The 23,692-nt window shown below is 49.1% G+C and overlaps 1 protein-coding gene across 1 annotated transcript; it reads right to left on the reverse strand.

Annotated features, from left to right (window-relative positions):
• Positions 1-3,332: 3,332 nt before the first annotated feature.
• On the reverse strand, positions 3,333-21,897 carry si:dkey-97m3.1 (fatty acyl-CoA reductase 1). The gene is made up of 12 exons (XM_037460251.2): positions 21,796-21,897; positions 15,543-15,833; positions 10,661-10,836; positions 8,972-9,151; positions 8,588-8,765; positions 7,535-7,579; positions 7,327-7,445; positions 6,657-6,724; positions 5,269-5,440; positions 5,044-5,173; positions 4,539-4,666; positions 3,333-4,312 (listed from the first exon to the last, which is right to left on the reverse strand). The coding sequence occupies exons 2-12, from the start codon at positions 15,765-15,767 to the stop codon at positions 4,150-4,152; spliced, it is 1,584 nt and encodes a 527-aa protein (XP_037316148.2). The 5' UTR covers positions 15,768-15,833; positions 21,796-21,897; the 3' UTR covers positions 3,333-4,149.
• Positions 21,898-23,692: the final 1,795 nt, after the last annotated feature.

Below are 23,692 nucleotides of genomic sequence, written 5' to 3' on the forward strand. Positions count from 1 at the left end.
AAGTATACCAAGTATGAGGTCATTAAAAGCAATGCCTTGAATTATCATTTTTTAGCTCAAAATAGCTGTGAGTTCAATCAAGGAAATTATGTTCTATGCTGCAAAACATTTTTAGCTGACTGAAAATATAGCATCAAGAACATTCTTCCAAATGTGCCACACCACTATTGAATATATCAATAAGCTTTTTAGAGCATGTAAAGAAGAGGAAAAGAGAAGAAGCATAATTGTGTCACCCAACCTAAAACTGCGCCATCAGCAGAATAATTGCACAGTTGCAGAGTTTGTCATTGTTTCGTTCTCACACCTCTGATAATATTCTATGGCGGACACAGCGCCATAGCATTACCAAAAACACAGCCTCCACCCCTGGTATGTCTCCACGGAGCGTGTCTGACATGCCCTACGTGCTTGCGTGGAGAATAGCAATGGGACCACCGACCCACAGCTTGATCTGTGCGCTGACAGCACCCATCCCCCAACACGCCCATCTGTGCTGCTCTGCATAGGCAAGCGGGTCGGGTGCATGCAGAGGCTCACGAGCACTCACTGGCCAGGAGACACATGGGATTCAGCCATTTGTTGTGTTTTTTTTTTTTTTTTGTTGCTTTGGGACATTCTCGGCCTGCACGGAGATGTGAACATCTCATTTTTTTTGTCCTTGTTCTTGATTGGTTGATGAACAAACCCGTGACCTAATACCACAATAAAGTAAAAGCTGCGCTTCATATAAAAAACATGGTATGTGAAACACATCTCTAAATCATCAGAGCAAAAAGGTTGCTGTGGTTGTTGAGGGTTTCCCTTCCACCAGAGACAAAAAATATTCATAATTAAAACTAAAAAATAATGCAAACTTATCAACTTATGGTAAAAAAAAAATTAAATGTCCTGCAATAAAAACAAAGAACGATTTAAGCACCTTGAAATTGTGCCAGTACTACAGTTTAAATCCAGTTATATTATGTGACGTTGCGTTATATATTTATTCATTTACAGCCATCTACCAAAACGGGGCATCGTGGCCGGTATGGTGGCGCCACCTCGTGACGGGATATGGAAACTGCGGTGTGACGCGCAGCTGACGTCACGATTGACCCAAACAAGCAAGACGCGAGTCGTAAAAACTTCGTAAAACATCTCTCTACCTTTGATTATATGATCTCTGACTCTTCTGGACGTTAATATTTTGATTCGAATCGTCCATGTTGGTGCAGAGTCGCAGTGTTTATGCAGGAGTGGTAGTGTATTAGTGTGTCATATGGGCATTTGTTGTGGTGCTTGAGTAGAGTTATTAAATATACAGCTTCTCTAACAATGGTCATGCATAGTTAAAAAAAAAAAAAAAGGGAAATTAAATATTTAAAAAAATATTTAATAGAATTGCATTAGTCTTATTAGATGTTTACACAAACTACGTTTTGACTGAAGCACGGAAGCTGAAAAACATTTGAAAACTTTAGGGAAAAAAAATAAATACAGCATTTGATTTTTCTGAGCCGGTGGCTTTATTGAAGGTTTTTAGATTGTATTATTAGTACAAAACCGGTGGGTCCCCGTCTGGAGACAAAAGGACGTCTACGCTCCTCCGTTAAAAAACGCTCCTCCGTGCTCCTCCAGGATGTGCAGCTTCACAGCGTCGCCCATCACCGGACTGACCTTGTTGGCCTGAGATGTTCCTTCAGGAGGCCGTCGTCAAGCGGCATCAGTTGGTCCGAAAAGAGTTTTCTCGACGAAAACGTCAACCCGTCTTCAACGCTTTGGCGTCTACTTGAAAAATAAAAGGTCACTGTGAAACGACTACAGGATTAAACACTTTGTTATGGAGTTTGGTTCCATTCACATCAACAGTGAAATTAAAACCGATCAGTGAAGTTATAAAAACCACTAATTAAACTCTTTTGAAAATGAAAATGTTCTTTGAAGTCAAAAAGACAGCGACATCTTTGCTCTTTAGGACGTTAAACATTAACTGATGCTAGTTGAGCATTGCTGCACAAATGCATTATTGATGTCAATACTAAACAAGATTGTCACTTGTTTTGATTAAGCCACATTGTTTGGACCAACATTTGTTCTCTAACAAACCTTCGTCAGCTTGTTAAAGAAAATGAGAATCGAAAGCCTAACAACTGTTTAAGAGAATAAAATAAAAACCATATGGTTAGAAATAAGTGTCAGCAGCTGCAATTTCTGGAGAAAGAAAAAATGTAATTGTGAGGTAGAATTAAAGACTGCAGCGATGCCATTCCTCCTCCTGTTTATTGGTTCTCAGACTTTGAATGAGCAGGTTATAAAAAAGGTGATCAAACATTTGCTAAATGACACCCGAAAGTACACAATAAAATCATTGGTTCCCCGCGTCTGTCCTTCGGGGGGGACGTACGGAGACAAAACCTTGACCACAACACAACAGCTGACAAAACCACGTCTTCGTACAGCTGCAGGTATTTCAGGTTCATCATCATCCCCTCCCCCCCCTCTGGAGTTAGGACAGTTACCATGGTTACAAAAAAAATGGGCTTTGCATAAACATTTATTTAGTTGCGTCCCTCTTCCTCCCATTTTTGCTCCTAACTGTATTGCGTCCTTGTATTCCGTCAATACACACACACACACACACACACACACACACACACACACACACACACACACACACACACACACACACACACACACACACACACACACACACACACACACACACACACACACACACACACACACACACACACACACACACACACACACACACACACACACACACACACACACACACACACACACACACACACACACACACACACACACACACACACACACACACACACACACACACACACACACACACACACACACACACACACACACACACACACACACACACACACACACACACACACACACACACACACACACACACACACACACACACACACACACACACACACACACACACACACACACACACACACACACACACACAACAATGCAGTTTAGTTAAAAACGTCACGCGCTGGGTTAAACTCTGCAGTGGAACCCCGTCGACCTTCACCGGGCACAGACCCACAGTCCAATACAATTTTTGGTAGTCTATAAGAATAATATGTACTTCAACTATTTACAGATGTTCCAAACCAGGACGACTTAAAAAAAAACCCCTCTTTTATCACCTAGCACTTGTGTGATTTAGGTCCAGGCAAAACGCGTCAGATCACAGTGAATCGTAAAAAAAAACAAAGTCAATCTTCTCATCAGGTCTGCGAAAAAACCTCCGCTCACAAACAGTGGGCTCGGGTTGGGGGAAATTTTACAGTACGTTGTGCGGGGGGGGGGGGGGGGGGGGGGGCTTATTTAAATATAATACACTGCTAAGGTCCACCACACTTATCCGACTGGCCATTGATCCAACTATAAATATGAAAAAGAAGTAAACGGTCTCAGTACAAACAGGCAGAGACTGGATGAGCAGGTCAGTGGTTCGGGTCATTAAATAAGTGACCACTTTGGCAGCAGGAAAGGCGGCAGATCTCAACGTTTTCAGTTTTCTGGTGGGGGGGGGGTCAGAAATGAGTTGAAACCAGCAATCTGTGGATTGGCCTGAAGACCAATAACAGACTATTTTTTTTGGGGGGGGGGTGTAATCTTAAAAAAAGGCAGTAGACACACGTGACGTAACGCAAGACTGATTGAATCCACCAGATCGCCTGTAGTCAAGTGGGAGGTTGGAGAGCCCCCCCCCCCCCCCACACAGTAGAAAAGTAAACCAGCCTCCAGTGAAGCACGGCCGTATTTCAAGTATGGGAAAAAAAAAAAAAAACACTATCCTCACGAGGCAATGTTCAGGAGGTCAAACGATGAACTGAAGAGGCCTCATAAGGTCGGTACGGAGGTGAGGAGAAGGTCAAGATGAACCATCTGGACGGGCTTTAAGGGGACTGACCAAGCAACGACCGTTTCAAAAACAAATAATTCATGGCTGCTGGACGTCAGCCTCTTTCCTCCGAGTGCTTCACACAGCTGTAGCCCCCCCCCCCCCCCCTCAGCTTATCCGCAGATGGAGGATTTAGAGCATCCGTTGTGGACAGCCAGAGTCTCAGATGTGGAGGACAAGGCGGGTGGGGGGGCTGCTGTCTCCGGTATGAGGAATCAGTTGGTTATGGTGCTGGATGCCCGGAAGTACGAGAGGAACTTGAAACAGAGGCTGACCACAAAGTACCAGATGTTTCTGGCCATCTGGGAGCGAGCGATGAAGACCCTCCAGATGAAGACGACCAGCAGGGTGTTGAAGGTGTAGCGGATGTTCCTCAGTCTGGAAAAGTGAGAGGGGGGGGGCGGGGGGGGGCCGAGGAGACAAATATTATTTGTCCCGTTTTAATACAAGTCGTTGCCAAGGTTTATTTAAGCAAACCATCATCTGTCTTTTCCTCCAAAAATAACAGGAATTGATCCTAAACCTTAAAAAAAAAAAAAAAAAAAAAAAAAAAAAAAACACTGCGCCCAATGTGTCGATTTTCGACCACCTGGGGCTCCCTTACTTCCTCAGATGCTGCCTGGCGGCGGGGATGTCGGACATGTCTTCATTCAGGACGTACTTCTTGGTGCCGATGCAATAGTTGTCGATGTACTCGGGCCAGTTCAACTGGCGCACGTCAAAGTTAAATGTCTGCAAGAAAGAAAAGGGGAAAAAAAACCAAAACAACAAAGCCATTTAATTTGAGTTTAAAAAGTAATTCCTCTCCCCCCTCACCAGGTGGCAGAATAGACCCCCCTCATATGTAAAGATGTAGCCCATGGAGACTGAACTCTCTGAACCACACCAGTGTGAAATAGAAGCATCTCTGATGAAGTAAAAGCTACTTATTATCAGTTCAATGGCCTTAGTGTCAAAAGTGAAAGAGCAGTAAGAATAAAAATCTGCTCCTTTCAAGTGTTATTTACAGATCGTCTATCAAACGATTCATTCAATCAGTTTGAAGCAAATGTTCTTCAGAGGGTCTCAAACGATGTGGTTTCCTGAACGAGCAGAAACCCGGGTCGTACCTTCCGGTCCTCGGGGGTCAGCTGGCCCAGCAGCATGCTCATGTTCTCAGAGTTCCACTCCCAGTCCTGCCGGCTGAAGTACTCCAGCAGGCCGATGGCCTTGTGCAGACGATTGAAGATGCGCATCATCCTGGAGCGAGAGGAGGGCGGGGGGGGAGGGGGAGGGGTTAGACACCCACACACTCAAGCTTCTGTAAGATTTCCAGTGGAAGCTGCGGGTCTCACTGGGGCTTCTGTCCGGAGAGCCGCAGCACGAGGTCGTAGATGAGGGCGGGGAACTTGTGGCTGACCAGGATCCAGTACTGGTTGATCAGGTAGTTGGAGGTGATGTTGGCGTTGGGCCTGCGGAACGCTTGCTCCAGCGGGTTCCTCTTGAAGGACGACATTACGTGGTGCTCTGCAAAAAAAAAAAAAAAGTAAGTGCTCAGCCAGCTGGGTCACAAAAAATAAAATCGCTTTAACCAGTTTCCTAAAGCAAAATGCCAGAACAATAACTAACATGTTATTACTGACTGCCATATTTGTTTTTAGTCTCTAAATAAGCAGTGAAATGGATACTTTATAATAATCTGAATCATTTTGAAAATCATTCAGCTGAGAGATTAAGATCAGTTATTTAACTTTTGAAAAATCCATTGCACAAACCACAGCGGGCCTTTACAAATCTGCTGAAGGGTTACACAACCCCCCCCCCCAGCAGCAGCAGATCTGTCTGAATCATCAACATCCACCGACCAGGAACAATGAAACGAACACACAGACTGCAGTTTAAATACGAGGATCTGGACTTCCAGGAACCGTTGGCCTCGGTCACAACGTGGATTTAAGCTCTGGTTCTCGTGGGAATATCAGGGCAGAAAAAAGCCCAACTGGGTAACCAAGACGGCTCCTCCTCCCGCTCCGCTCGCTCCCCCCCCTCCTCCCCTCCTCTTCCTCCTCCAATCCAGCAGCGGCGATGCACAGAGCCGCCATGTGACTTCAGACATTACATCACACGCAGCACGCGAACTAGGCCTCGTTCCCGCGGAGCGCCGCCCCCCCCCCCCCCCAGGTGTGGGAGCCTGGACGCAGACAACAAAGAACGTGGATGCTCCTCCACTACGAGCCTTTAAAAAAATCGACAAAGTGAGGGGGGGTGGTGGGGGGGGTTGACGAGAGCACGCGGCTCCTCTTTCGTAACAGAGTTGACGTGATGAGGCCTAATCCCCCGCCACGAGCCATCTGGGGGCAATTTCATGTCCCCTCGTGTTTGCTAATCTGAGAGGGAAACGGGGTTAGAGAGGGTCCCTTGTCCCCCTGCCAGGCTGACGTCCAACAGCGCTCTAATCCCTCGGTGTCTCCATGGCCGCTGGGAGGGAGGAGAGGAGGGGGGGGGACAAGACTCTTCACCCTTCGAGTGGAAAGTCAATCGCCGCTATCGGGAAATCAGCCATCAGGAATCATAAAAGGCTGTTAGCGGCCGCAAATCGATATGAACTGCATCGAGGGGGGTGGGGCTGGAAAGAGACTACTTTAAAACAAACACAGCCCCCCCCCCCCCCCCCCCCCGACCACAGGAAACACAGTGATTTGAGATGACAAACGGCACAACAACATTAATGCGTAGGGCCTACCGATCTCTCCCCAGTGGAACGGGTTGATGCCGCCGGACGTGCAGTTGTACACCAGAGCCGTTTTGGGCCTGCAAGAAAGAAGAAGGTCATAAAAAGGAAGCCAAAACCAAACGTTAGTCTGTACCTTTTGGACCGTGCAAGAACCCAGCTAAACAAAGGGGATTCTTTACAGCATATTAATCTGAGATTACTCATAAAAAAAAAACACAAGTTTACCGAGTCTCCATCTAAGTGGCGGGAAAACTAAAGCTTTTGAGACATTTTCCAATGCGGAGTCAATACTTAACTTTCATTTCATTTCTCTTTTTTCCTTCTGAATACAAGTACAGGTTGTCAAGGACATGAACACTGGTATAAGCACATAACAGTCGGTCATGTCGTATAATTATCACATCGGAGATAATTTCTTAGATAAAAATAAATTAGTTTGGATTTCTCAAAACCAAATGCTTGTAGTTATTTTGCATCCATTACTTTACACCGCATCTCTTCAGCTTTGAACCTTTAGCATCTTTGCGGTCTGCTTCTTGGTTTCCCCCCCCGTTTAGTCAGGCTACATTAAGGCGGGGTCTCCTCCTGATTGACAGGTCGCTTTGGAGCTGTAGCTTGTTCATGACCACAACAACAAACAACCCCCCCCCCCCAAAAAAACAAACAACCTGGCACTAACCTGCGCTCGGCGGTGTACCAGCCAGCCGCCAGCGTGAGGTTGATGACCACGTCCACGGGGATCAGGTCGGCCACCGCGTCGTTGTTGGCTCGCATGGTGCGCAGGATCCCCTTCCCGGCCTGAGGCAAAGGGGGAGGGGGGGGGGTGGGGGGGCGCACTTTAAAACTCAAGAACGCGTCTGCGCGTGGGAGCGCTCAGATTCACTTACGGCGATGAAGACTCCGCTGGGACCGTTGAAGTTGTCGATCCAACCCTGGAGGCGTGAGAGCACAGAGACGACAGCGGAGGTCAAGTGCATTAACTGGCCAGAGGTGTTCATTTAGCAGCACTGTGAGGGTGGCCTCCTGCCACACTAAAACGGCAGGTGGCGCTTTGGAAAAGACACTATGCATCGTAGAGGATGGTCACTTTAGACTCTACTAAAACACTAGCAAACCGTAGCACTTAAATTATATTTGATGAAAATTGTTCTTCTGAGTTTGTATCTCGATGTGGAAATGCACTTATTGAAAGTCGCTTTGGATAAAAGCGTCAGCTAAATCACATGTAATGTCAGATCTGGAGAAATTAAGTGACAAACTAACAGAGCCACCCCTCCCCCTCCCCCTCCTCTAACCCCCTCCCCCTCACGGAGAGTACTGGCACAAGCTGGCGAGGCGACAGCGCGGCGAAGCGTGAGCGAGGCCTCTCGACGAGTCACTGCCAGGACGAGCTCACAACGGAAGGCTGAACAGAGCCGGGCGTCCGCCGCCAGGAGCCCCAACGGCACGCGCACACACACACACACACACACACACAACGCCCCCCCCCCCCCCTCACGAGGAAACAATCCACTACAGTTATTCAGAAACCATCCTTATGATTTATGGACTGATTCACGGCGCCGTGTCAACGCTTTTTCTCTTTCCTCATTTTAAAAGCTTATATTTTCTGCTCACACAGGCTGCTTGTCTTCTGTTCAAGTAAAGCCGGCAGAGCATAAAGGGAATATATATATATATATTTTTATTTAACTGAATGCAAAGTGATTCAAATCCTGCAAAATGCAAACGCCGTAGCCGTCCGGGCGCCTGAGTCACCAGCGGCGGGACTGAAAGCCAACAACCTGCGGCCTCTGCATGAACTCCTCTGAACCCTCCAACCTTCCACCCTCTGAGGGATGTATACATACATACATACATACATGTCCCGTTTCACGCCCCCCCCCCCCCCCCCCCCCCCAACAGCTGTTCGAGCGGACCGACAATGGACAAAGACTCACTGGGAAAGGCTCCTGCCAGCTGGCTCCCACTATGGAGGGTCTGATGATGGCGATGTTGAGCCGGTCCTGCTCCTGCTGCACCAGGTACTCGGCCAGGGCTTTGGTGTAGGTGTACGTGTTGGGCCGGTCGCCGATGAGCCGCGGCGTGATGTCCCGCACGATGCCGTCGTCCATCCACCTGGGGAGGTCGGACACGAAGGGGGGGGGGGGGGGGCGGGGTCAGAGAGACGCGGCGGGTGTCATTCGGGTTCAACAGCGATGGAGTCATGTTCACAGGTCTTTTTATTCATCTTATTTGACGAGGAACATCTGCATTTTTCCTATGAAGCGACAAGTGGCAGCAGCGACTCCTCGGGGGGCCTGCAGAAACCGGGCGCCACTCACTCCACAGACTCGATGAGCTTCCGGGGCTCGACGGGCGGCGGGTAGATGACCTCGTCGATGTGCTTGCGGTTGCAGTTGGCGTAGGCGGTGGAGATGTGCACGAAGGCCTCGAGGTGGCGCATCTGCTTGGCCAGGCGCAGGAGCTGCTGCGTGGCGATCACGTTCAGCTGCAGGGCGTGTCTGCCGGAGAGAAGAGAGGACGCCCGGTGACCACGTGTGTGTGTGTGTGTGTGTGTGTGTGTGTGTGTGAATTTGCAAGGCAGCAGGAAACTGCGGAACACTGTTATGAGCCGGAGCAGAATGACAGGTCATGATGGTCAGGAGGGGGGGGGGGGAAGAGAACATCTGCTCATCATTGTTTCACTGAACACAGCTGACAGTAAGCACTCAAACCAGGAGCTCTGCAGCAAACGATGTAAAGCGCATGCCGGTTGTGGTAATTAATTACTGCATGCAAGCTTTTCTCCTAATGCCCCCCCCCCCCCCCCCGATTAAAGTAAACTGTTTGAGCTACTCAAGTAAATCTGCCCGCCAACACCGCTGCATTAGAGGAATACACAAATCATATCAGTGTGTTTTAAAAAGGATAAAGAGCAGCCAAGACGTCAGCAAGGACAGAAGTCTGATTTGCACACAGCGGAGAGGAGAAAACGGGTGAAGGCCACGAGGTGGAAGGAGAAGCAACAGACGATCCGTGTGAAGCCGCTTTAGCCGAACTGAGCGGTCACTCACACCCGAGTCCAAACCAACTGCTATTTCAGATCAAATAGAAGACGCATAAATGGCCATTTTATTTCTCCTTTGATGGACACAAATTTCCCGTCTGCGTCATTTTCATTTGATAAAATTGAACAAACCGGTCTTCGGTCACAAAAAACAAACTCTTTGGCTATACAAGTTTTCTTATGACCTTTTTTTAGGAGGGATTGTAATGTATCTAATGTCCCATGTTAACAAGTCAATTTGGACCATGTCATGAGTTTCATTTAGGAAGGTCAAGTGAAACCTGCAGATAAAAAGGAACTGTTTTGTTCTGATGAAGGCCACGAGTCAAAGCGCATTCGAGTAAACAGCGTGTTCATTATGCTAAAACCCTTCTCAGACTCCTCAATGGACCTTCAAAGTGGTGGTTGAACACCTCCAACCAAGAACTCTGGAGGTGCTGCTCGCTGCTAGCGATGGAGACCGAGCGCGACGCACACGGCGGATCAGCTGCACCGGCGCGTCGACAGAAAGAATAAAAACAACTAGGTCACCGTTGTGTGCAATACACCGTCCCCCCCCCCCCGCTCCCCATGAGGGCACAGCAGCCTGAAGCTGAAACTTATCGCGCCGCGATATGCAACCGGCTGGAAGCCGTCTATTGCGCCCCCCCCCCCCCCCCCAAAAAAAGACACCTTCGCAACGATGTTACTCTTCATTTCCTCATGCTCGCATCTAAAAATACTCCATTACTTCCATTTCACTTATTGGGCTCATTACGCACAGCTTCACGTCCCATAACCCTCCAAATGGGATTTAGTCACAAGCCTCGAGGACAACGCGGCCCGATTGAAACGAGGAACCCGCCGATCTGACAATAGACGGATGGGTAACTGATTTCGTATCGTAAAAGGTGCTTAAAAAGCCGGTTTTTGTCGAAGAGCGGAATGTAAAACGCGCGTCTGAGCGATGGAGCGGATTCCTCACTTCAGCGGCTCGTCGAAGCGGATGGTGGCGGCGCAGTGGAAGACCACGTTGACGCAGGCGGAGAGCCGCTCCACGTCCTCGGGGCCGATGGCGAGGCCCGGCTGCGTCAGCTCGCTGCTGATGGGGATGACCTTCTGGTGGAAGTCGGGGTCGTCCTCACGCACTCTGTCGAAAAGCTGCAACAACAAAACACAAGAGATGAGAGCGCAGAAGATCAAACAAGCAACGCTATGATGGACGTGGAAGGTTCTTCACTCAAGTGAAGGGTAAATGTGGGTAAATATTTACACCCGTCTTTGAGGGGCCTCTGGGACGTGTGACAAACGTGTCGGGTTGCCCGCCCCCTCCGTGGAGTGAGTCAGAAGCCCTGACAACCGTCAAAGCAACGCACTCCCCGTTGTGCACATACTACAAATCCGCGCTGCCCACGCCGCACTGATGGATCAAACAACGTGATCGCCTGTCGGCGCCCGAGGGGGCGTGGCCTGCGACGCCAACCCACGTGCAACGCTACACGCAGCCACGCGACGCATCCCACCAGTCACTACAGCTGTCCGCTCACAGAGGGCTGCACGCGACATTCCAACATGAAGGGAAGGGGGGGGGGGGGGGGGATGGAGGGGGCGATAAGTCGCCTGGATTTAACATCTTTAGTCTCCTTCACTCGCCATCGTGCTGCAGTGGAGACACTGAGCGAATGCAGCAGTCAGTCAGATGCCCCGTTATGCGTTTGGCAGACGGAGGGAGAATAGAAAGAGGGTGGATGTGGTGGGGGGGGGGGGTTCGTTTAAGTGTGTGTGCGGTTTCCATTATGAAATTGCAGCTCTCTGTGCGTGTCAGCTGTCCTGGTGAATAAGAGGACAGATGTTGCATTAAATAAGCTTCAGACAGCGGCATCGGGATCAATCCATTGGTGGGCCAGCGGCGAATCACCCAGACGCCCAAAGTACAGGGCGTGATGTCATAACCAGGACTGCACGCACGAGGGTAGCACGGTTATGCAAAGTGATTTGCTTGAGGCAAACAGCTCAGCAGTAACAGACCTACTTTTAGTAGAAGAACAGATTAAATACGCCGCTTTCTTGTTGAAAGATTAAAAAAAAAAAAAAAAAAAAACTAATTTGAATGAGGTATTGATACTATATAGAGGCTATAAAATTGTAATATGCTAGAAATAATGTCTAAGAATGCAAGTAGTAATTTCTCTAGAGACCGTTCTATAATTTTTTTAACCAGTCATTATTTCAACATGCTGCTGATAAACAAAAAGGCACCAAACGTAAACCCTCACATATCCTCTTAATAGCTCGACACATTTCTGATGAAAACAAGATTCCAATAATTGATTTTTCAAACCACACGGTGTTGCCTCTCTCTCTCTCTTGTATGAGTCACAGAGCTGCTGATGTCATGCAACGACCTTAGTCACCTTCCTCTCGAGGGCGTGAAGCTGGCAGCGCCGCTCGGCTAACACGCAAACGCCTCCCACAGGCCTGACGGTGTCTCCCCGGGGTCACATGACAGCGATGCATCAGGTGACGCAGTTCATTAGTGACAGAACAAACTGTTCAACTAGTTTAGCGGGTAAAATACCAAGTGAGACTCCCTCATGACGGAGACAAAACACCGTTTTCACTCCAGAAGCCACATGAAGACAAACCTTCAACGCTGAAACGAGGCGTTTGGTTGACCACATAGTTGACGTTTTGTTTAAAATCATACAATCAGTGTTACGATTCAACGCGAATCCGTTCAAAGAGGATCCATTCGTCCCTATTCGTGTTGCCACAGTTCTAGAAAAACCCAGCGGGGAGGAAGTGCGCCGGGGGTCAAAGGGGGCGAACGAGGAGCTCAGGCCGCTCTTTGTTATGGACGCAAGCGGAGAACGGCATCGTGGGATTGTTCTGGGGAAAAAAGGGCCCTTTTCTTGTGTCTTTTCTCCCCCCCCCCCCGGGCTCTCCCATCCCATCCTTCTCCGAAACACACTGGCATTCAACGAGCAAAACACACGGGACTACAATGGTCCACCAGTGTGGCTGCAGCGGTGAGGTTTCTCCGCCGCTGGCAGAGAGCCGTGGGAGTCCAATCTTAACCACATGTCTACATTGCCTTTAGAAAGGGACAATGTGTCCACGCTACCACAAATAAAACAAAAAGGCCACAAAGCGCCTGTGTAACGTCCGCCTCCTTCCTTTAGTTGCATTAAAAAAAGCTCAACTTGGGGGAGGAAAGAATCAGAGGAGGACACGTCATGGCTGATGAGACATCGATGAATCATTGTTGTTCCTCGTTTCTACCCACTAGACTTAAAAAAATAAATAAAAAATCAGCACGAGCAGCGTTCTCACAAGTTAAAGGTGTGGAAAGCGCGTGTATTTAAAAACCCTTTAAGACACAAGTCTCAAAGCGGCTTCCTGCCCCACCGCTGATACCCTCGGTGACAGCGCTGCGTACTAAAGGCCCGTTTCGGCAGGTACGTTGACCAAAAAGATCACATGACAAGCGGTGTGGATCCTGTCCTCGCGCTGCAGCAGCCACACAGAACGTGTGGCATGGTGGCAACAAAAAAAAAAGCTCTGAACCACTTCAGTGGCCCTTGGGAGTCCTGACAATACAAAGTTTGACATTAGTGTCAGGCTATAATCTCCAAGAACAGCTTCTCCCCCCCCCCCCCCCAGATAAAGCAGAGTTTCATACAACTGTTTGCACATGATTGACCATCCTTTTAAGTAAATCCAACACTAAAATGCTAAAGACAAAGAATGGCCCCTTGAAGTGGAAACCTGCCATGTTTCCCCCCCACCCCCCCCCCCTGATTTAGATGACCTACTTTACAGACTTAAGTTGTACAGAGGGCAGCTTCTAGATTCAAGGATGCAACGTTATCGGCTGATAGACGCAAAAAAAAAAAAACAACTAGAAAATTCCCTCCAATGTTTCAATACCACCACACATGTGCTGGAACTTTAATTCCAGTTTAAATTTCATTAGATGTCTGGAGCCATGAGGATGGAGAACCTCGTCTTCCCTCTGCGCGCCTCAATGACTCCAGTGACGCTTAGCCAATTTGTTTTAATGAACTAGTCAATTTGGGGCGTAATTAGACAAGACTGCATCGGGTTCCCCTTCGCCCGGCTCTCTGGGGAGGAGATGCAGGGGCGTTGGCGGGTTTCTTCCTGCGTCGCTCGCCGACGGACGAGCAGCCGAACTGGTGCCACTCAGACCCCCCCCCCCCCCCCCCCGGGGGGGCCCCCCCGTCTAGAGGCCGAATGGCATTATGGGAAAGTCCACACACACACACCGTCTGAGCCAAAAGGAAATCAATACATAATATTTGCACAGCTGGAGACATCACCGCCACCACCGTCACTAAGGAATTCAAAGAATGATCCTCTGAAGCGGCGACAACTGCAGAGAAATAAAACCTCAGAAGGCAAGTAAGTGCAACAGTGCAGGTAGATCAAGTTACTGGTCATCCACGCACAACCGTTCCAAAAAGCCTAAAAACACACTAAGCATGCTTTCCAGCAGAAGAAGAGACATCGTTCCTGGTACGTGGTCCTTCCTGGAGACACGGGCGCGGCTCGTCTCCTTTTGCCACAGCACTGACGTCACCATTAGTCTTTATCTGCACTCCGGCATGTCGCTACATACACCTGTAAGGCTCTCAATGAGACAGGCACCGGTGGAAGATCAAAAGATTAATGTGCAACTAAAAAAAAAGGGGAGGAGTTCAGGAGGTGTGAAGAGCAGCATGAATGATTCAAGGCCGAGACGACATCGTGAAGACGTTAGAAGAGGAAGTGAAAACCTTGAGTCAACGTGGCTAAAGTGAACTCTGACCTTTGGATACGTCTTTATTTAGACATATTCAACATAATGCGAGGCATTGCTGCTTGGGCGCAGGGGGGGGGGGGGGGGGCAGGAGAGAGGCCCCGTGTACCCAGTGGCCTATTTGTATCAAGTGCCTGACGTGCCATTCGACGCCTGGCACTGCAGCAAAAAGAGGCCTGCAGCAGTCTAAACATGCTGCTGAATCAGAGTACCCCCCGCACACCCCCCCCCACAGAGAGAGAGAGAGAGAGAGAGACAGAGCCTCAATGTCAAAGTGGCTGCAGCAGAGACGCACACAGTGGTTTTTATTCGCTTGTCCCTTTCTTCTTTCCCGGGGGCAGCTCCCCTGATTGCAAGCGGGTCGGACGGTCGTTACCTAGCAACAGGTGCGGGGAAAGATACCGGCCCGGCGAGAGATACGAGTGCCGGCTACAAAAAAATAAAAAATGAATTATGCCGACACGGACCGGGATGATTCTGACCCGAGGATCGCCCGGAATACAAATCGCTGCTTGAGGCTCCGTCATGAAAATGAATGACATCACCTGTGAGTCTGCTGGCGAGAAGCGTTTTTAGGGGGGGGGGGGGGGGGGGGGTTAAATAGTACCATCATCCGGTCGTGATATGCAAGCCGCGCTCTCCTGGCGCGTCAGATTGAACCCATTGCACGGCGAGAGGCATTCTCCTCTCTGCGACGCCCCGTGTCACTGCTAAAAGCCCTCTCCCCGGGGGTCAGGGGGTTTGTGTCGCCATGGCAACAGCCGCCGCCCCTCGTTTACTCGCAGGCAAATTTCCATTGTGCCGAACGCACTTGCAGCTGTGTGGTGAAATTCAATGGATGCTGTGAACCTTAAGCCAATCGTGATTAAGTAACAGACCGGTGTGGAGGAATGCACCCCCCTTCCCCCCCGTGTGACTGTAAACAATCATTGTTTGATAGATAGAAGAATCAGTTCAGACTGTCAGTCATTAAGTTACTGAGAGACTCATTGTGCACGATGGAGAGGCTCCGTGCTCGGCTTCGACCCCCCCCCCCCCCCGTGCTCACCTTGCATGCCATCATGTCGCTGACCCTCTGCCCCATGGACTGCCCGGCCTTGGGTCTGACCAGCAGGTAGAGGGCTTTGACCTCGGGGCAGGACCTGAGCAGCTTCTCCACCAGCACTTTGCCCATGAAGCCCGTGGCGCCGGTGATCAGCACGTTCTTGCCGGCGTAGTATTCTGGGATGGACGCCATGCTGCTGCTGCTGCTGCTGCTGCTGCTGCCCGCCATCAAGCTGCAGGTGTACGTCGGTCCGGTCGGTGCGTCGAGGTCCTGGTCCTGGTCTTCAGACAGCTCCTGCACAGGAAGCAGGAGACACACACGGTGTGAAAAAGGAACACCTGCAGAAAGTCAGCGACTTCCATTCGGTGGAAATAAAGAAAACGCGTGGATCTGAGGCGTCGTTCCTCTGTTCTGACATCAAAGCATCCGGGAGAAACACGACAGGAAGCTTCTGTGATAACTTCTCCCTCCCGAAGGCCTTCAAACTGTTTGTTTTGTCCAATCACCAGAAGATGCTGATGAGCATTTCTCACTATCAAATGATACATTAAAATCCGTTCAGACTTTCCACATTAATCTGACATTTGTTACATTTTGTTTTTATAAAGTTAGTAAAGCAACATTTAAGTTAAAGGCCTTCGGCGTTTTATTTACTCACTGGCGTGGGACGCCGTGACCTCGCGTCTGCCGCCATCTCGCCGCCGCCACAATCAGACGACTCGCCACAACAGCACAAGATGTACAGCCACAATCACACAAACGCACAATCGCACGCCGAGGACACTCTGAGCTCGTATCGGCATCGCTCTCCCCCCGCCAGGTCTCGGCGAGTCGACTAGATCTGCAACACCGAACCAACGACCTCCAGCCGCTCAACAGCGCCGCCCAAGTGGAGCGGGACGCCAACTGGCGGCCAACGACGCGGTCGGTTGAGATAAAGGGAACCAGACGTTTTCTGCCGCGCCCGTCCTATCGGGCCACTTGATTGGATCAATGACGGCGGTCTAATGGGCCGCGGCGGCTTATTGGAGCCTATTCGATAAGAAATCAGGAGCTGCGCTGGCTGCGCCAGGAAAGGTCCTTCAGAGTCCCAAAGGAAGCTGGTGGTGAGGGGGGGGGGGGGGGGGGGTCGTCAGCCGAGACCTCGAATCGACGAGAGTTCAAAGTCACTTTCAAATGTTGCAAGAAATAAATTTTATCTAAATTACAAACAAAAAAAAGCAGTAAATCTTTCAATTTGACGAGCTGAATCCAGCGAGCGTCATCTTTGCAGGAATCATGAGTCACTCGGTCCTAAAAGGAAAGAACTTTTTAAAGAATGGACTTTGTATGCAGTTCTTTGTTAATATTTGATAGCTGCTGGTTTCACGGAGATTTTTTTTTTTTTTTTTAAATACGAGATTCTGTGCTGAGAATATGAAATCAAAAGAATGATTTAAAAGTAAAATATTTGCTTCACAACTGAACATTTAGGCCAGTTAGGAGTAGCAGTAATAACTCATTACGACATACATTTGCTATTTAAGAAATATTGCCAAACATTTACAGTCTCAAACTTTTCTCTCTAATCCCTTAACAGAAAAAAAAAAAAACGTCTGTGACTTGCCGATCAACAGCATTGTGCCGGACCGAGCCGCCGCCGCCGCTGTCCCATTTGTGTGTAACCATGACAACGACCCCACCGATTCATCACGGGTGGTTTAAAGACAGGCTGACAGGCTTCCCGTCTCTGGCTGGAATCTACTTTTACCATTTTTTTTGCACTCGGCAACAGAAGCGCAGCATCTAGCCAGCGGCGTCCGGCGCGTCGCACGGAACCCGGAGCCTGTGATTTGTACCAGAGAAGAAGCTCCTTTCTCTGCTTCTTCTCCTTTCATCCCCTCTGCTGGACCGAGACGCTCCAAACGCAGGGCCCACGTAACCAGACAGACCCGTATGTGCTTGCATGCGATCGCTCTGTGCTCGAGATACTGAATTACACGGCCTTTAAAAAAAATAAATTAAAAACAAAAAGACACAAATCCGTCCGCTGTCGACTCAGAAAATAAGGCCGCAAACGCAAAGCCCGCAGAGCTTTACATTCACCCCAATCTGAGGGATTAGTTAATCCCTTTAAATCTAGATCTATAATTTACAGACGAGGCGATAGCTGCAGATTAACTCTGCATGCAGAGACGGTAAATTAAAATTAGGGTGGGTCAAGGTCTCTCTGAAGCACGAAGCTGGAATGTGCTCAGAGATTCCCTGTGGACACGAGGACGGGGGGGGCAGAGGGGAAAGGGGGGGGGGGGGGTGGCGCAACAGGAGCGCAGTCACTACGGATTAACGCCCGACAATGGAAACCCTCCCGCAAGTGTCGGAACGGACCTCTGCATATCTAACCTCAGAAGAATGCGGCGGTGGGTGTGCACGCCCCCCCCCCCCCCCCCCCCGAGACGCAGTTCAGCCATCTGCGGCCTACGAACCGACCCAGAAACTGGTTACGTGGACAAGTCCAGTTCCTGTCAGCAGCGGTTACTGCAGCGGGGGCAGCATTCGATCCTCAGATTCAACTCCTGTGAAACACAAAGTGGCTTTAATGCACGACCCCCCCATCAGCAGCAGGTCGGTTCACACACATCCAGCTGCACGCTGGCCAAGACCATCACAAGTGGATAAAAGCTGGCCGGAGGCAGGAGGAGGAGGGGGGTGGGGGGGGGGGGGGTGGAGTGCAAATAATAAAGGCAGCATTAGTCAATATTGCAAAGCAACAGGAGAAGTCGGCTACTAAAATAACCCCCCAGAGAGCGGAAATGAGCCGGTATGATGTCATCGTGAGATTAGATTAATACAATAAGAGCTCCTGGAGGGGGGGGGGGGGGGGGGGGGGGGAAGGAGGTAAATTAGCCAAGTGCCACGCACAGACACACACCGTTTAATACACACTTTGAAGGCCTCTCGTCCCAGAATGCACTGCGGCACAGAGAAGGCGGTCCGGTGGCGGAGGGCTTCTGTGATTACATCAGTGGCCCGCGGGCCGTGAGGTCATCACGGGACGGGTCCCACGGCGCAACGTTTTACACACACACACGAGGGCTGATGAGGACAAACTTATGTACATTTATACAAAGAGCTGAGGAAAAGTCAGCAATACTAAACCCCGCAGAGCCTCGATATAGAGTTTCATTTCCTCAAAGAGCCTGAAACGGTGGAGAAAAGCTAAATGAAATAGTTTGGGCGCGGAGCACACTCGCTCCACCTTGGATTTAGGTCACTTGTAAAGTTAAAAAAAAAAAAAAAGTGTCTCCACTTATTGGCAGAAAGTTGGGCCTATAGTTTTCTTCTGAATGCAAATCAATTAATCCAAATCAACGATTTTTATTTGTTGAACCACAAATACAACCCCTTGATAAAAAGGACCCGCCGCGCCAAAGATCCAAGTCGGCCTCCTTGTGGGGAGAGTAACTGGCAAAGGTTTGTCAACCCGAAGAAGAAACATGAAGCCCGAGGAGAGGACGGTTAAGACATCAGAGCCACTTAAATAAATAAAGCGTTCTTTTTCCATGGGAGGGTCAACCTTCTTAAATCTGTATGCAACAGTATGACGAGTGGATTTTAAGTAAAGGATAAGTTTTGCTTACACAAGGTGATCAGCCTGCAGCTCAACATTTAAGGATGGAACAGCTCATTGTACAACCTGGTTAAAAAAAATGATATTTTAAAGACCTCTTCGTACCCTCTGATGCATTACAGGAGACTCAAAAGTGTGACTGTTCAAAGGTGAGCAGAAACTTTTTAAAATTGTGATTTAAAAAAAAAAAAAATAAAAAAAAATGTTGTGACACCAAGAGACCGTTGAGCAATGAGAACCACTTTCACCTTTGCACATCGCAACAAGTCTCATTTAAACGCACACACACACACGTGAAAAACTGACTTCCAGTCAAGACTCAGCAAACCAACCCAGTAATTCATGACGTGCTCCTGCGGTCGCTCGCACAGAACCAAACATCTGTGACGCCCTCATCGCGCCTCACCGGGATCCAGTGGTTTTGTAGGCAAAGTTGGAACATGTGGAAGCCTCTAAGCTTCACTTGAATGTTGACATAATAGCAAACGAGGTGGAGCCACTGCTGCAAGTAGTAAGATTACTTTTAAAACACCCATCATTGTTTAGGTTGTAAATAGTGTTCTCAGTCTTTTAAAAATCACTTAGAGCAGCAGCAACTTGTTAAAGGCCTTCGGTGAACACCGCATGAGACCTTTGACCCCCCCCCCCCCCCGCCCCCGCCTTGAGCCAAACGCCGTTCTCGCGCCGGGGCTGCGACGCCGGCGCGGAGGGACGCGACCACATTGAAGATGCTCTCTGTTGAGCCTTCACTAGACGGGGGGGGCGAAGCCGTGACTTAAAGGACAAACGGCAGTGAAAGAAGAAATGGGAACATTTACTTCTTAAAATGAGACTGCACGCGACGCGTCGAGCCCTCGGCCGGCAGCGTCATGTGATAAGAACGATGACAAAGGGACACCATGGATAAAAAGATTATATATCATATATCATTTTTAATCTGGTTTTCCACAACAAGCAAAGCGGCTCGAGGCCCCTCCCTGCCTGCATGGCGTCTTTAAATGAAACGTTATCACCTGCAGGTTTCTGCAGATGCCAACAACCGATTTCCAAGAACATGATGGCGCAACCACCGCCAGCTCACTGGGTGTGGGGGTATGCGAGTGTGGGGGGGGGGGGGGGGCATTCCCTTAATGTTACAATAAAGGCCTCTCCCATCACCAAAAGCTCAAACTATAGAGAGACGAAGCATTTTAACTGCACTTTAGTCTCAAGTCGAACTCAGTGAGTTTCTCTTTTGAATTTCATCAATCATCATACTTGTGAGAAAATGCAAAGGGTGGGGGGGGGGGGGGTGAACCTGATTTAGAATTGCAGAAAGGTGTTTAAAGTCTGAGGGAGAGGGGGGGGGGGGGCTGGAACAGGTGGGGCTGCATTAATTAAGGCAGGTTAAGAAAACCGAAGACAAGAGGGACTTGATAAAAAATAAATAAAACCCATCTCAGAAGGAAGTGAGCTGGCGTGTTGTGCGGCTTTAAATACACGTGAGCGCACACATGCAGGAAGGTGCACGCTATCTGAGAGCCAAATACATCCTGTAATGATCATTATTAGTCGGAAATCAGCGCTGAGTTTTGCACAGTATGATGGATCAATGTTGATGAATTAAAAAGGTTAAAGAGGCGATAGCTTCATTTTACCTGAGGGTCATTCACAGGTGACACACGTTTTATTTATAAAAGAGGAAATAACAATTTGATTGACAAAACTATAAAGCCTCAAAAAATACTCAGAGATAAACTGTTTATACTTTAAAGTCAGAAAAGAAAATTAATCCAGCTGTTAAGTCTTTTGAAACGCCAGTTTTAACCGATTACGTCACGGATCCAATATCAACTTATGACGTCACACGTCAACTCCCCGAGACAGTCAAAGGGAAAGCGCGTGACGTGTACTAAAAAGGAGCACTTCTGACTCATTGAAAAAGAAGGAGTGGAAGTATGTAGCAGACCGCAGAGTTTATCAGTCTCGTCGCAAGTGTCCCACTGGACTTTCAGGAAGGACGGCTCCGTTCAGTCAACACGTGTCTGTGGCTTCAATAAAAAGATTCGGATCAGCCGCGAGGGAACAGACACTAATTTAATCTACACATTTGGGTTTGAGGCCTTTGAGGGGGGGGGGGGGCACACTGGTACTTTTGGGGGAATATTACATTTTACGCAGAGAGAGAGAGAGAGGGGATGAAAAGGCTCAAAAGTTCAGCGACACCTGAAGTCAAGAATCCAGATAATTACTCTACAACCGGGTCGGGATCCAAATAGTCGCGTTTAAAAGAGGGCTCACGTGTACCGTCGTGTGGTTTTGATTTGTATTTTTTTTATGCTGTGTTCCTGGAGCGGCTCTTTAGCTCCGTGTCCTTCCCAGCTGACCGGTACCGGTGCCGGTACCCGGCGCGCCGCCGCACGCGGCTCCGGCTCGGTGGAAAGCCGCCGCGACCCAACGGAGCCAAAAACACCATTTAATAAAAATGACACCAAAAAACTACCAAAAAAGACGGAGCTCTGGAGACGCGCTCCGACCACACGCACGCGCACACACCGGCGAAAAGACGCTGCTGGTGCGCCGCTTCCCGAAAACCAACAGAAGCCCCGATAAACAGAAGCGGCGCCTGGAGGGGGAGAAACGGGGGAGAAACGGGAGCCTCGTTACCGCGGACGTGTCTCTGCTGACTGCTGACTGCGGCCTCCTGGTTCCTCCTGGTGTCTGCTGGGCTCCTTCCACGGGTCCGCCTGTCTGTCTCACCGGCTGCCGCTCGCTCCCATAAGTGAGAGAGCGCGTGGGCAGGGCGCGTCACCCCCCTCCCTCCCCCCTCCCGCCCCCAGCCCGCCCCACGCCGCCGGGTCGCCGCCCCCCCCCCTCTTTCTCCTCCCCCTCCTCCTCCTCCTCCTGTCGTCCCCGCCGGCACGCGCCGTCAATTAAAAATATATTAATTTTTTTGTAAATTAACGGGATTTAGAAGCGTTAAATTGAAGAATGCAGCATACGTGAGATGATGGTGATGTGTGAGAAACATTAGGAATTAAATCTATCCCATTTCACATGGATCTGTATATCGGGGGTCATCTCTATAAGCTGTCATGGTTTATTATCTATTATCATGGATAATTTATCTATTATCCGGGGTTTGCCCTTCAAAATCCTTGTAGCCAGTAAATATTCTTCAAGGTGGCCCATTTATTTCCAGAAGAGCGTAAATCTGGACACGATCGATACAATCAGTTAATTGGATTTTCCGTGTTCACTCACTGATTAACGTCACGTGTCTCTAAGTGATTCTCCCCAGACATTAAAACATCCTCCATTGATGGCTCTTAAATGAAGAAGCCGTGGTTCGTTCTGCAGCTCAAACATCAGGTCCTTCTGACAACATACACACACGTGAACACGAACCACGCAAACACGTGATGCACAACGCAGACGTGTGATTAATGTGACCCAGCAGCGGGTATCGAACCCACCGCATCGGGCGTTACATCCGGCCTGCTTAGAAGACACTGTTAACATATAGGAGTATATGCCCTCCATTGTGACAATCTATTGTACTTACTTTTCTATGCAATGTTATGTGTTAGCGGCAGCCAATAGGATGCCCCTGAATAGACATGTGACCTAGGAGAGGTCAAGTGAACCTGCGTTTCAATAAAGACGACTCAGTTCAAGTCAACCAGCCATGATGCGCCACTTTGTGTTATTTGTTTAATAATGATATTCGGTCTAGCATTGGGTATGGACGCCGGGACCGTTGAGGGAACCATCTCTGCTAACAGACACTTATTCTTCCGGTTGGTCTGATTGGGACTCATCACGTCTTCGCTGCACTTATCTGAAGGGCGGGCTGTCGTACAGCTGCACGGCAACTGGATCGTAATCATCAATATTGATCTTGATCAGCAGTGAAAGCGTCGATGCACACGGGGCCTCGAGCCGAGAATCTGCTTCATCGGGACAATCTGTTGCTTCTTCTGCAGATAAACCTTGTTTTCTTGATATATTTTTGTGCAGGGTCCAGCTTTAATGTGTTTTGCTGAACTCATGCAGAAGACCTCAGAAGACCTCGTGTTGACTTCAGCTCCTTCGGCCTCACTGCTTTCCGCATGGACTCGCTGTACTCTTTTCTTCTTCGTTCCCCTCACAATATGACACACACACACACACACACACACACACACACACACACGGTCGGGTCCACTGGGGCGCAATGACTTAAAATGAACAGTTCCCACTCGTGGAGCAGGTCACGTGACGCCCAGCGGCGTTTAAATGAAATGAAACATCGCTCACGTACCAGTAGCTTGTATGTGGCGGGGAGACATGTTGCTGACCTGCGCTGACCTCTGGTGGAGGTTTGGAAGACGTGCACATGAAGCATGAAGCCATTAGAACTTTTAAGTCAACATCGGCAGATCGACGCGAAAATAACCGGTAGTTATATTTTGTACATTTAAACACATTTTGGGTGTATACCCCCCCCCAAAAAATTCAATCCATTTCAATTGACAGAAGAAAGTCTTATCTATAAGTAGCAGATGCCCCCTTGTGGCCAAAC

This window comes from Pungitius pungitius, chromosome 2 (assembly GCF_949316345.1).
Source record: "Pungitius pungitius chromosome 2, fPunPun2.1, whole genome shotgun sequence".
In the NCBI taxonomy this organism is placed as follows: Eukaryota; Metazoa; Chordata; class Actinopteri; order Perciformes; family Gasterosteidae; genus Pungitius; species Pungitius pungitius.